At 44.2% G+C, this 14,165-nt stretch overlaps 1 protein-coding gene across 1 annotated transcript in view; it reads right to left on the reverse strand.

Annotated features, from left to right (window-relative positions):
• The window catches only part of VWC2L (von Willebrand factor C domain containing 2 like), a 53,590-nt gene extending 40,802 nt beyond the window's left edge, over positions 1-12,788 (reverse strand). Inside the window, exons 1-4 of the mRNA XM_030454494.1 lie at positions 12,705-12,788; positions 11,991-12,310; positions 11,441-11,541; positions 9,414-9,880 (exon numbers count right to left, since the gene is read on the reverse strand). Of these exons, the coding sequence (XP_030310354.1) occupies positions 9,414-9,824 (411 nt within the window). The 5' untranslated portion in view covers positions 9,825-9,880; positions 11,441-11,541; positions 11,991-12,310; positions 12,705-12,788. The remainder of the gene's footprint in view (positions 1-9,413; positions 9,881-11,440; positions 11,542-11,990; positions 12,311-12,704) is intronic.
• Between the last annotated feature and the right edge of the window lie 1,377 nt (positions 12,789-14,165).

The following is a 14,165-nucleotide window of genomic DNA, read 5'->3' on the forward strand; positions in this document are numbered from 1 at the left end:
GAGGTATTTAACACCTTTTTTACCTCAATTTTCACCAGTAAGACAGGTTGTCCAGAGGACGGATGGCTTCTAGAGCTTGTAGAGAGAAATAAGAAGCTGAATAGCCCCTCTGTAATCCAGGAGAGAACAGTTAGCAACCTGCTGAGCCACTTGGATCCTCACAAGCTTATGGGATCAGATGGGATCCACCCCAGGGTGATGAGGGAGCTGGTGGAAGAGCTCTCCAAGTTGCTCTCCATCATTTACCAACAGTCCTGGCTCACTGGGGAGGTCCCAGGTGATTAGAAGTTGGCGAATGTCACAGCAATCCAGAAAAAGGGACAAAAGGAGGACCCAGGAAACTCCAGGCCTGTCAGCCTGACCTCAGTGCCTGGCAGGGTCATGGAGCAGATCATCCTCAGTGCAATCATACAGCACCTACAGGATGGACAGGGGATTAGACCCAGCCACCACGGGTTTAGAAAGGGCAGGTCCTGTCTGACCAACCTGATCTCCTTTTATGATCAGGTGACCCGTCTGGTGGATGAGGGGAAGGCTGTGGATGGAGTCTACCTGGACTTCAGCAAGGCCTTTGACACCGTCTCCCACAGCATCCTCCTGAAAAAGCTGTCAGCCCACAGCTTGGACAGGGGCACTCTGTGCTGGGTTAGGAACTGGCTGGAGGGCCGGGCCCAGAGAGTGGTGTTGAAAAGTGCTGATCCAAATGGCGGCCGGTCATTAGTGGTGTCCCCCAGGGATCAGTGTTGGGCCCGGTTCTGTTCAATATCTTCATTGATGATTTAGATGAGGGGATTGAGTCCATCATCAGCAAATTCACAGATGACACTAAGCTGGGGGGGAGTGTGGATCAGCTGGAAGGCAGGAGGGCTCTGCAGAGGGACCTGGACAGACTGGAGAGTTGGGCTGATTCCAACGGGATGAGGTTCAACACAGCCAAGTGCCGGGTCCTGCACTTTGGCCACAACAACCCCATGGGGAGCTCCAGGCTGGGCACAGAGTGGCTGAGAGCAGCCAGGCAGAAAGGGACCTGGGAGCCTGGATTGACAAGAAGCTGAACATGAGCCTGCAGTGGTCTGGTAACCACAGGGATAGTGGATCAAGGTTTGGATGTGATGATCTCAGAGATCCTTTCCAACCCAGCTGATTCTATGATAAATCTGCTACTGCAAACATTTTCTACAAATACTGACTCCATCTTATACTCAAAGCAGTCCCACCACAAGACGGCTGAAGATCAATTTCCTATTTTCTTAGCCTACAGATGCTGCAGCTCAATTTTATTTACCAGTGGTTACCATCATAGTAAAGAATTTTCTCCTAATATGTAAACTAAATCTCCCCTCTTCAAGTTTTAACAATTGCCTCTTGTCCCCTTGCTACACACCCATGCAAAAAGCCCTTCCCCAGCCTTCTTGGGGGCCCCAAGGTGTTGGAAAGCCATTATAAGGTGACCTCAGAGCCTCCACTTCTCCAGGCTGAACAACCCCAACTTCCTCAGCCTGTCTTCATGGGGGAGGTGCTCCAGCCCTCTGATTGTTTTAGTGGCTCTCCTTTGGACATGTTCTAGAAGCTCTGTGTCCTTCTTATGCTGGGAACTCCAGAACTGGACACAGTTCTCCCTCCAGGTGGACTTTCACAAGAGCAGAGTAGAAGGGGAGAACTACATTACTATCCTTTTGTAAAAATTCCTGGGGAGCTATTACAGATCAGTAAGCCAGATGAGGGACAGAAACACCTATGTGCCTCACCACGGGTACCCTGGGCCCACGTCTGGTGATTCAGGATTGTGATGGTAGGAGCTTTATACTATGTATATGTTTTATCCTACGTATATACAAATTTTGTCATATTTGCTATGTGCCATACAACTTGATGGGTTTAAAAAACTTCTGGAATCACATTTGATGAGAGACACAACCTCGAGCCCAGCCCTAGCCCTTTTTTCACAGGAGCTGCATTTCTGCAGTCTCATGGTTGTTCTCCCCTGAGAGCAGCAGTGGAACTGTCCATGCCAATATGACCACACTCTGGGGGGAAAAGAATTCTCTTTGTTTTGATATATGTTTCATTTTACTCATTACAATAGTTGCACCTTGCCTACACTGGGACTGAGGGGACTGGAGATCTTTAGTACTTTGGCAATAACTTTTATGGATCTATTTCAATACGTTTTTTGTTCAGACCTGCCAAAGGAACAGGCTCCTTTTGAAAAGTTACAGATATGACAGGTGGGACTAGGGATGGAGAGTGTGGTGCACGACCCTCTTTGGGCACAGGCAAAATATCTGTGTGAGCTTCACATTTGTTCAGCTCTTTTAACACTACTAGGAAAAGTGAGCTCAGCTGGAAGCATGAAAAGCTGATGGTCTGTTTTTCCTGGAGCAAGTATCTGAAAGTCTAACCACAACTTTGGTGATACAAATGTCCATTCTTATGTCACATTTACTGGAAAAATACCAATCCCTTGGGTTTGCACATACAGGCCAAATTCTGCCCTGCACTCCCACTTGGGTCAGTGGTAGGATTAAAACACGAGGGCTTGTATTTAATTTCTGGTCATTTGAAACATGCTGATGCTTAAGTTTTGGGTATTAACTATTTCAATGTGGAGCTTTGAGATAGGACATGTGCCAAGCTGCTGGTGTCACTGAGCCCCAGAGCTTTTTGTGGAGTGTAGGTATTACTGAGATCTGGGAAAAACAGCAACATGGATTTTTGGTAGCCAAATTCCGAGCACAGCCCATCTTCTTTCACCTGTTGTAATAATGTACTTGTGCATAATGTAATATATATGTTATAGAATCTGTATCTAAGTACATAACATCATTTAAAAAACAGGCTTCACTATAGATCAATATATGACATGCCTATCTATTTTAGAATGTTTTCTTGGTACAAATTATGACGGAAATACAGTAATTTCAGATTCCTTTGCACAGACATTGTCACTATAATTTTGCCAGGAGGGAGATAATAAATCATACTCTTCCATCTGACTGATGTTCTGTTTCCCCTGTCTGATTTCAATGGCTGTATGCTATCTTCAGAGCTGGCATTGTTCATGGCTCCTTTTATTAAAGCATAGGCATGCTATTGAAATTTCCTTTGTATTATGATTTTCTAACCATATGTTAAATTGCAGAACACACAAGAAGGAAAAAAATTTTATAAGTCACATTTGTTTGAGTCACAGTAAAAAAAAAAACTGCTGCACATATCTTGGATAAGAAGAAGGAGAAAAAAACCTAATATTAAGATGGGGGGCCCACAATGACCTGCGTTAGTAATCAGTTTCTTGTAATCTAAGAGCAAAGATCTAAAACCTGATTTGACTGCTTAGCACACTACCAAAGGGCTTTAATAACATGAGTTCTTGCACTGCAGAGCTTGCCATGATTTCAGCACTTTTCAAGATACACCAGGACACTGAACACATATTACAAAGTGGAAAACTCAGCAAAAAGAACTTTTCTTTTCTCCCCACTTTGTTTTTCCAGTGGCCCAATGAAACTCCTCAGATTTAAGGTGCTGTATTTCTGTTCTCTCATGTGGCCATAAACTGCAGCATCCACACCCCAAACCTGCAGCAGGACAGCTCAACCCATGCTCCAAGCAGCCCACTGCATCACCCCAGGCATGGGATCATTCTCACTTCTCACCTTCCCTTTCAACACAGGGCTGTAACACACTCTTTGTTTCTCACTTAACAGCATCACTCTGTCATGATGCTCTGGGAAGGTCCCAAGTGTTTCATTTATATTTGATGAGGTTGCACTCATCTGAGTGTGGTCAGAGCACAGCTCCAGTTTGCACCACTTAATTTCTCTATCTGGCACGGTTCTAGGCATGGAGAATCACTTTTTAGTTTCACTGATTCTTTTTCTCCACTGGTAGAATGGACACACTGCATTTCAGGGACTGATTGATGCTGGGACAGCAGCTGAAGACACCCAACACCTTTTGATGAGAGGTCTTAGTTTGTTAAGTAATACTGAGACAATTACATCAATAAAACATTTTTAAAGAGCATTAAACAAAGAGAAGGAGGTGCCACTATTTTGAAGTTAAGTTTTCCATAATGAGCTGAGAATTACAGAATGGGTTTGGTTGGAAAAGACCTTTAGGATCATTGAGTCCAACCACTCACCTAACTCTACTGGTGAACCTGGCAGCACCTGTGCTTAAGCCAGGTGAAAACCACATCTACAGCACCACCCCAGCCAGCCTGTGCCAGTGTTTGAGAACCCTTCCAGTGAAGAAGTTTCTGCTGGTATCAAATCTAAACCTCCCCTGGTTCAACTTGAGGCCATTTTCTCTTGTTCTATCACCTGACTTCCTCAGCTCTGTTGCCCTTCTCTGGACATACTCCAGCCCTCCAATGTCCTCATCATGAGGTGCCTAAAGTGACCCCAGGATTTGAGGTGCAGCCTCACCAGAGCTAATCACAGAGGGACAATCACTCCAGTTACTGCAATCACTGCAATTAGCAGATGATAATGCTGTGCATATATTGTCCCTCATTTGTTTTGGATTCTGATTATACCCCAAAGAGCTGTTAGAGCTGTGATCCCTACTGTGTAAAGTGCTGTTCAAGAAGAAATAAAGTCAGTTAGATATAGAAGCTACAGCTGAAGGATTACAGATGATTTGTGGACAAAAAAAAGTGGAATGAACTTCAAATATAGTGGCAAGAAGCACAGGAAAGAATAACAAAGTAGAATTCCAACAGTGAAATCCTGGCTTTTTCCAAGTCAGTACAGATTGTACCCTGGAATGAAGCTGCAATTTCCCCTTTCCTATTTTTTCATTTTTCCACAGTGTGAAGGCCTGTCCAGGGCAAGGGTTCTTCCACCCCTCCACACTCACTCTTGATGAAAGGGAAGAACATTTGGGCATCATCTAGGGACTTTATGAGCAAGGATGGATTTGGAACCAGTGAAGATGGAAAAAGAGTGGACAAGGAGGTGGAGCAGTCATTGGGAAGGACAGGCACCAGCAAAGGTTAAGCATTGGCAGAGACAATGGCTGGAAGAAATGGCAGCCCTGTGCTTGGCAGAAAGCATGGTGGCCACTGACTAGCACCCAAAAAATGTACTTGGATCTCAGAGCTGCTTCCAAGCTCTGATCCAGAGCTTCAGGTTGACATGAATATGACCAGACGGCCAGGATGTGATGATGCCAAAACCTCCTGTGTTCCCACCTGAATAATCACCCAATATCCCACTAGACAATTCAAGGTATTTTAATGTCTGGGGCTAGAAAATTTCTGCCAATGACTTTGAGAAGGATGGCATCATGCTACCAAAACCCATTTCAATTGGACTCACTCTCCTGCAGAGACACAGAGTTGCTCCCATCTGTAAGGTCTAAAATAAAGAGACTGTTTCAAGATGTCAGTTTGAAACCCCACTGTGAACTGATCATTCATTAACCAACAATGGTGTTTTGCTACAAATTCATATAGGTCCATAGAAAGGATGATATTCTGGAAATACCTGTGTTGGGTGATGAGATCTAGGAAGTTCAGAAGTGATTATGGACTTTCCAAACTAACAACCTAATCCAATCTTCAAATGGCTCCCAACTGTGGCTACAAATGTACCTTAAACCAGACTCTTCAATTGCATTTCCCAAACCTAGGTTTCTCTGTCAGCAAGTTATGCAGGAGAGTAGAAACTAATCAGCACTTAGGAAAACTGTTGTCTCACTGACATTTGCACTGTTCTTCCAAAAGCTGCCAATGAACATCCATCACAGCAGCAGTACACTGTCTCCTCAGGTTTATATAAGCTGCTGTCTGGGAACATTCATTTAAAATACAACCATGTGTACTTACACTAACCCAGACTGTTCTCTCAGTTGTTATTTTTTCTCACTGGGAAGCAAGGGGAGGGTTAACAACCTCCCTGAAAGATCTCTGTTAGCAGAAGAGAGCTGGGAGTATTTGGGACTGGGACCTTAACCTCCAGGACTGAAATCAAACCACAGCTGATGTGGAGGAGAAAAAAGCAAGCTGCTAAATGACCCCAAAAGTTCCCACCAGATCTCTTGGGGGAAAATGGAGAGACTTGAGGCTTGAATCCCTCACACCATCCTTGCAGCCACCACAGCTGCTCTTCACCCTGCATTTGACTCTTGGACTGGAGAAGACCCAAGGGAGCAGATTTGAGGCTTACAAGGACAGAAGCAGAAAGTGAGGTCAGGAAAGGGATGGAGAGATCCCAGTAAAAGCTACCAGAGCACCCCTGCTCCCCTTCTCCTGTGTACTGTTCCACATGCATCAAAATCCTGAACATGGGCCAGCAATCTACGTGTTAAAGATGTTTCAGCTGCTTCTTGATTTATATTAGGGAGACCATGATGACCTTTTCTGTGAGGGTTTCCAGGTGGAACCACAGCTTCATCTGAAGTTAGGGCTATGTCCCAGGCAAAAAAAAAGGATGAGGCAGGCTCCATATAGGCAGCTGGGGCTCAAAATCCACAAAGATCTCCCAGGACCCATAAAAGAACTATAAAGATACTACATGGGGTTACTAAACCATCTGTCAGGGACAGGAGTCTTTACTGAGAATACAAGAAAAACTACTTATGTGTTTATATTTACAACTGAACTCCAGCTCAGCATTTCATTTGTACGTGTTAATAATTTAGAGTCACAGGGATAAACATTTGGACATCTGTCTAAGCTAAATGGCTTGTTGTCCTGTTTATATTAGGCTCTTACTAGTCTCAGCAATCAGAGCTATGAGATCAGTTCAATAGAAGAAAGATAAATATTACAGAAATGGGCCTTAATAACTGCTACTTTACCCTGAGTCACAATTACTGTCAGTGGTAAGAAATAAAGAAAAAAAAGGGTAAATTGCATTTGGGCTTCTCACCCCAAACCTAAACAGAAACCTAAAAACAAGACAGGAAAAGTCAAGTGAAAACGTCTCAAAGATTTTTATACCCTCAAGAAAAAAAAAATTATGGAAAGAAAAAAACCCAACCTAATTTGTAAAAGATCAGGTGGTTGGCATTTCTGCAAGATGAGTCAATTCTGGTGATACTGCTACAGCAAGTATGAATGCTTGTGTGAACACACATAGACACACTGGCAGAAGCTTTTTAAACAGAGGCTAATTTCAGCTGCAACCAAGCAGTGATGAGTACCTCTATGGAAGATGATTTAGTACCCACATATTAGTAAAAGTAAATCAAGTGTGTAAAATAGTGCCTCTGTTACTACTGAAAGCAGTTTGCTATCGAGTTAGATTGCCAGAAAAAGCCTCTTCTCTTTGGCAAAGACAGAGGGGCTGAGAGTCTGTGGAATGGCCTTGAGAAAGTTTTCAAACCTTATAAATTCAACAGAATGAGGGAGGAGCTGAACTCAGAGCCTGTACAAGCTGTGAACTGCTCAGAATTTCTTCTGTGGAGGTAACAGATAAAATCTTTGTTCTGTTGCAATGAACAGCAAAGTGCTTGGGTGCTTCAGGGAAGTCAAGATTTCACTTCATAGCAGTAGTTTCCTGAATCTTGAAGTTCTGTCTTTCCTATAGAATTTATAAACTCATAGTTCACAGGTGCTCCTTTTTTCCCCTTAAGCACTCCTAGAAGAGTGCAGAAATCTTCAGTTGTCTAAATCTCTCCCACTATAGAGGAAACAAGAGATCTTCTGTATTTATTCTGGGTAAACACATGGATTTCCAAAACATCCGTTTCTGCCCTATTCCACAAGGTATTGAGCTCTCAGCAAAACACAGGTCTGGGTCAAAAGCTTGACTGTCAACTGAATTAAGTCTGATGGATCTCACATTGGTTCTGGGCTGAAGGTTACTGTGTGTGAGAGGGACATGCCACCAGCAGCTTTGTGTTTCTCAGAGGTTACTGGGACTTCATTTTCCACCCAATACTCTCAGCTTTTGAACACAACAAACAAGGAATTCCAATTCTCTCTAATAGTCTTCCACTCCTAAATTCTGTTTCTTTATCCTTTAATCCCTTATCAGACTGCATTTAGTTCGTTCAGGCAAAGAGACTGGTACTTTCGTATTGCATGAGAAGATCCAGCTCATTACTCTCCTACTGAAATCTTAGGATAAGCAGTCCTTGTAACTTTCTCCTTCCTAAAACCTCTCCAAAAAGAGTTCTCATAACTTTTGACACCTGATCATGTGTCAAAATTATACCTGGGTGTTGTCATAGCACCACCTGACAACATAGCAGTCAAAAAGGGACCACTGCAGCACGATTGTGGGATGAAGTTGGGCTAGGTCTTCCTACAGTAAGAATAAATTGTTATTTCAGCAGTTCACAAGACCAGCATCTTCACATTCCTCAGCAAAGCAGAGAACAGGTTGATCAGGATGGCCCTCAATAAGATGTTCCTTATAAATGTTTGGCCTTGCATCTATGATATTAAATTGCCCTGCCCATACCAAGTGACTGAAGTTACAGAGATAAAAAAATTAACAGAAACCATACACAACAGAAGAAAGAAACTAAGTACTACCTTCACTGAAAATGAAAATAACAGGGCGAAAGGAAATTGTGATCAATGTTATTGAGAACTTGAGTAGTACCCAGGCCTATGCAAAAGTATTTTCATTATCAGAAAAGGAAATAAATTGGGAAGTGTATAATGAGATCAGGCATACAGCCATGAAGAGCTACGGGCTGTCCTTAGTACTAATCTTAGAGCCAGAACAGACTTGTGTATACCTATTGCTTTTGCAGACCTTGCTCTTCCTGGTGAAATGCTATTTTCCTCAGCAGAACTGAAAACATGCAATCAAACTCATTAGCATAAGAGATGCAGGTTGTGTAAAGGGCAATGGGTTTTGAAAATCCGGTCTTATTTTTAAGATATATTCCAGAAGGATTTCTTCACAACATTCCTGACAGGAACTCAACCATTAAAATTAAACCCCATCCTTGTCATTACTGAAAATGATTATCTGGTGAGGAATTCATCTTCTGCTATTCTAGACAGCCCTATCACAGCTGAAATGAAAATATTTCCACCTACTTCTTCACGCTCTCATACAGCTATGAGAATATATATACAGCTCTCAGCACCTGCCATCATTTTTTGCTACCCAAATTGCACAAGGGATTATTGAAAAGCACTCAGTATTAGTTTACTACCATTTTTACTGTCTGGTAATCAACCTGATTCATGCTAGGAGAAAAAGAGGTTGCCCAGAGTAGGAGACAGAGCCTTTCACATAGGGAATTTTGGCTGACCACTGGCATTTGCTTGGTGCATGTTAGGGAGGAGGTGGTCAGCCAGACCTGCATCCAAGCTAAAAAGGTCATCTTCAGCTTTAGCACCAATTAACAGCAGTAAGAAAATATTGAGTGCCTTTGAGAGTCCCCAACAGAAATACAATTTCTTACAGCATACTAATAGTGAAGAAAGGGTTTCATACCTTAAATTCCTCCAAGATTTTGTAATTTTTCCCATGATATTCACAAAAGTTTCTCACTTCTTTGCATTCTGGACAGCATCCATTGTGTTCCACTTTTGTACACTTTGGGTGGATTTTAGGGCATTCTGGTTGATCACAAACAGGCCCATCCTCAGTACAGACACAGGGGCAGTTGGAATGTCCCGGAAAAAAACGTTCTCCCAGTTTGTACACAAAGCCACTGTCATCCACACAGCCCTTCCCTCGGTAGTCATCAAAGATCAGGTTGTCATTACTGGAGGTCTGGTCCCCTTCATCGGCAGGGTAGTCTTCATGATTGATGGCAGCTGGAGTGACCAAAGCAGGGATTACAAACAGAAGTATCCAGGCTTCATGGATATGAAGAGCCATCCCCCTCCTCAGCTTCTCCATGGGCTCTCAATTCCAAATACAAACAGCTGCTTCCATAGGGAGACCAGTGTTGAGGTCTGAAAACAAACATTTTAAAGTGAGATCCAACTCAAAATTCTAATGCTGATTTATGAAGGGCATATTTACAAGTGGCACCCAAGAATAAATAAGTCCTTTCAAACTGTATATGTAACTATCACCATTTCACTTGAAATAAGTGTCTGGTCAATTATTGTTAAAGAGAATAAAGGATATGAAGTACATAAATTAGACACATGCCTGTAAGCATATGCCCACAAAGTATCTATAGAAATGGAGCCTCATGCAATCATCTAATTTTCACTTTCCTTGTTAGTGCAGATGAGTTTTCTGATGCAGCAGAAATTAAGCCAGTTGTGTGAAACTACATGGAAGTGGGCAGCTCAGCAGGGTTTAACCCAAGTTTAATCTCCTGCTGTAGCCACTGTCTCTCTGCGCTACCTAAAGCAGAGATCATTAAACTGAGGTGGGAAATCTGAGTTGAAAAATGAAATTAAGCATACTCTGTAGTTAAATCTGCACCCAGCATGAAAGCTAGTGCTGGGTTATAACTGGTCTGTGAGAGGTGGAATAGTAGAATTTTTTTATATGGCATTTCTGTATTTATTTCTGAGGAACTACCTAGGCTAGCAACACAGCACAACCTGCATCAGGTCTATATAATCCTGGCAGAAGCAAAGAAGTAATAATGGACCTTATCCGTTATTCAGCATTTCAGTAATTTTCAGAGAGAAATGCAGAAAGCAGTATGTTAAATGCCTGTGTGATGCACAGAGCCACTAAACTCTGTTTTTCTGGTTAGGCTGGAGCCTTTCTAAAACTTTGAGAGTGATGCAGAATGGCCTGACCTTTGGAGACCTCTCAAGTGCTGGACCAGAGAATCAGCCCACAGAGGGACAGGAGCTTAGCACTGCCCCAGGGGTGAGCCAGCTCCCGATGAAGGCTCCCAGACCCTGTTCTGGGTGTGCTTCAGGCTGCCCGTGGTGCCACAACCCTGCCACGGGCAGAGTGTCCTGCCTGCACACCAGCCAGCAGCCAGTGCAAGTCCAGCTGCAAAATGGTTTCTGACCTCTCATAAGAGAAGTGGGCAAAGCATTGAAGGAAACTTTTAAATGAGAGGAAGTATTAGCATGACATGGATTGATGGTGGAGGTAGTTGGTGGCACACACCAAAGAGATGAGATATGTGTGTCATTACTCCATACCCACAGTGTGCACAGACAGACAGACAGAGTGCATGCACAAACATACACTGACCGAGGCACACAAGCAAACACACATTACCCCCCCACACACACTCCTCTGGGAGCTGTTTTTCACATACTGGGATTTTTGGTGGACTGCAGATGTTCAGCAATTAATTCTCCCTTAATTTAAGCAAAAAAGCAGCAGCAGGAGGAGAAAGCTTCAATCCTAGAGAGGAAGCTAAGGGATCCTGTTGACAAAGCAGTTTTTCCAAAGCCACAACAGAGGGAGACACCGGATATTACACAAGCTTTATCAAATTCAAAAGATATCTTCTTAATTGAAGTAGTAACTACGTTTCCATCACAAGGAATATGCACTGTGTTACTACCATCAGCAATATCGTTACATACTGTTTGAGAATCTGTTGATTCATGAAGATAGGGCTGCTTTGAAGATGGATCCACAGGGAAGAGAATCTTGCCCACTTAAATGCTACAGGTAGGTTGCAACACTGCAGAGCAGCAGGCATTCAGGAAAAAAAAAACGAAAAACAAAACAAACAAAAAAAAAGCAAATGAAGTAATTCGTGTTGGAGGAAATGTGAAACAACTGAGAATTTGTTCAAGTTTGATGAGGAAGCTCATCAAATTATATATAGATATATAGATATAAAAGTTCTCCAAAGATCATAAATAAGACTACTGTGTTTTGCTACAGCCTCCGAGATGTCCCACAGCAACTCAAAGCACAATGCTCAGCGGCTGTCCTGGAAATCAGACAGACTGCAGACGTCTTGCACAGATTTCAACAAGTAAACAAATGCTGCTCAGCTCAGAATTAGTTTACAGCTGAACTTTCTCATCATTTCTCATCATGCGAGTGGCCAGGATCATAGGAAAGTCTCCAAGGAAAACGTTTCCACCCACCTTCCCTCACCCCAAGTGAATAATTTACACTTACCTAATCAGGCTCGATCTGAAAGCTGAAAGGGGTCACAGGCCAACATGGACTAAAAGGTTAGAAACAGATCAGTGAAAGCAGTTTTCCCCTAATCACATTTTCAGTGTTGACTCAAAAACAATCCCTTTTCCTCCACCTCCCATCGCTAAACACGGGAAAGCGGCAGCCCAGCGAGCCCAGCATGAGAGCTGAGCTTTAACCCAGCGTCGAGGATTCAAAACCAGCAGCGGCGAGGCGATCCAGAGGCAGGGATGCCGCGGAGGAACCCCGATGCCAGCATCACAGTCATCGCGGCGAACTTGGGCTGGATCTCCTCAGGTCTTGGAGCGGGGGAGGGGGGGAAGAGAATTAGGAAAAAAAAAAAAAAAAAAAGGCAAAACCAAGCACACCCCCCCCCCCCATATATATCCCTTCCCTTTGCCCAGCGGATCGCTTGCGATTCAGGATTTGCCACGGCGGGGGAAAGAGGAGGGAGCGAGGGCTGGTTGGGCTGGAGGGAAGCAGTCGGGAGAGGGAGGAGGGTGGAGGAGCCCCGCGGCCGGCGGGCGGGCAGCCCCCGCGGCGGCGCCGCTCCCCTCTGGGGACTCCCCGGCCCGGGGACCGGGCATACCCGCTCCAGGAACGCGCAGCTCCGCGTTCTCTGCAGATTATTATTTTAATTAATTTCTTGGAAAAAAAATAAATTAGGGAAAGAGAGGAAGAAAAAAACCCAACCAAACAAAAAAACCCAACCAAAATCCGGCTGCGGAGCACTGAGGCGGAGCGGGGCTCAGCGCGGGCGCGCTGTGGGGCGGAGCGGCGCGCTGTCCCCGCGTCCGGCCGCGGTGTTTCCGCGGGGCTCTGCGCTGCCGCCGCCGCCACCACCCCCGCCCCCACTCCCCGCTCAGACCTCCCCTGCCGGCCGGGGCTGCGGGTCCCGGCCCCGCCGCTCTCCCGGAGTCCGTGATGCAGGGAAAATAATTTTAAAATTCCCCATTGGTGCTTGATTAAAACTTCACATCTTCCCCCCCTCCCCGGGCTGGCCCCGGGGAAGGGGCTCCCAGCGCTCCCCTCTCGTGCTGTGATACATTAAAAATCAATCTTGCAATTCGGCTGCTCTGACATTAGGCGTCATTGTAAAGCTGTTTCTTCGGGAAGAACCGAAAGGGAGATGCTTGATCTTCGGCAAAACGCAGTGTCAAAAGGAAGAAGGAGAAATGTGAGCTTTTATTCGGATAGAACGCAGAACAATATTAATTTGGGACGACTTTTTTTCTCCACTGAAAATACGCAATTTATGAAGACATTTGACTAAGCCCTGCTGCTATGCTGTCAAAGCGTTTTATTTCGGTAACACCTTGAGATTAAGGTTACATTACCCTGCCTCTCAGGTCCAGACACAAACCGTACCATTGGCACACCGGAAAGCTGCCATGGGACTGAAGAGAACGCTGTGCACTTCACCTCTGTGGCCCCGCAGGCTGGAGAGCTGCCCTAACTCCAGTTGCAGAACCTCAACAGATCCTTCCCTGCTTGTTAGAGCCACGGATGAGACTTGAGATGCAGAGGAAAGTTACCGAGGTTTGCACAGGCAAAGCAAGAGAGTGGCAATGGAAGTCTGGAGATCGTCACTTTAAAGGCACCCACGTCTTATATTCTCCTGTTTTCTGAGATAAATTATCAGGAAGTTGGACAGATCAATAATAATGAGACTGGATTTTGGAGTAAGTGAATCTGGAGACCTTGACATGCTACTCATTAGGAGCACACCTGAATTCTGCTAGTATTTGTTCAGGGACAGATTCTGGCTGGAGAAGGAGATGCTGTTCTGATAGCAGGAGGTAATCAGCATCAGACCATGCTCTTAATGCTGCTTTTCTTGTACAGTTCTCTAAGAAATTAAGGTGAGAGTTTTCAACTGGATTTCAAGGTGGTCAGGCATCTAACTGAACTGAGTGCCTTGCTCCTCTATATCCTAGTGGACAAACCAACCATAATGAAATTCTTAATATAGAATTGGGTCTTAACAACAGAAAAAATAAAAGGAAACCTTAAAAAAAAATACTAAGGAGCTCCCCATTTCCCTGTGTTTATTTATGAACCAGACTGTTTTCATCCCTCTCAAGGAGGCAGAATGTATTTATAGGCTTATTATCTTCCTGTTCAAATAAAAGCAGAAGTTGCAGCTGGTTAGTT

Source organism: Calypte anna, chromosome 7, assembly GCF_003957555.1.
Source record: "Calypte anna isolate BGI_N300 chromosome 7, bCalAnn1_v1.p, whole genome shotgun sequence".
NCBI lineage: Eukaryota > Metazoa > Chordata > Aves > Apodiformes > Trochilidae > Calypte > Calypte anna.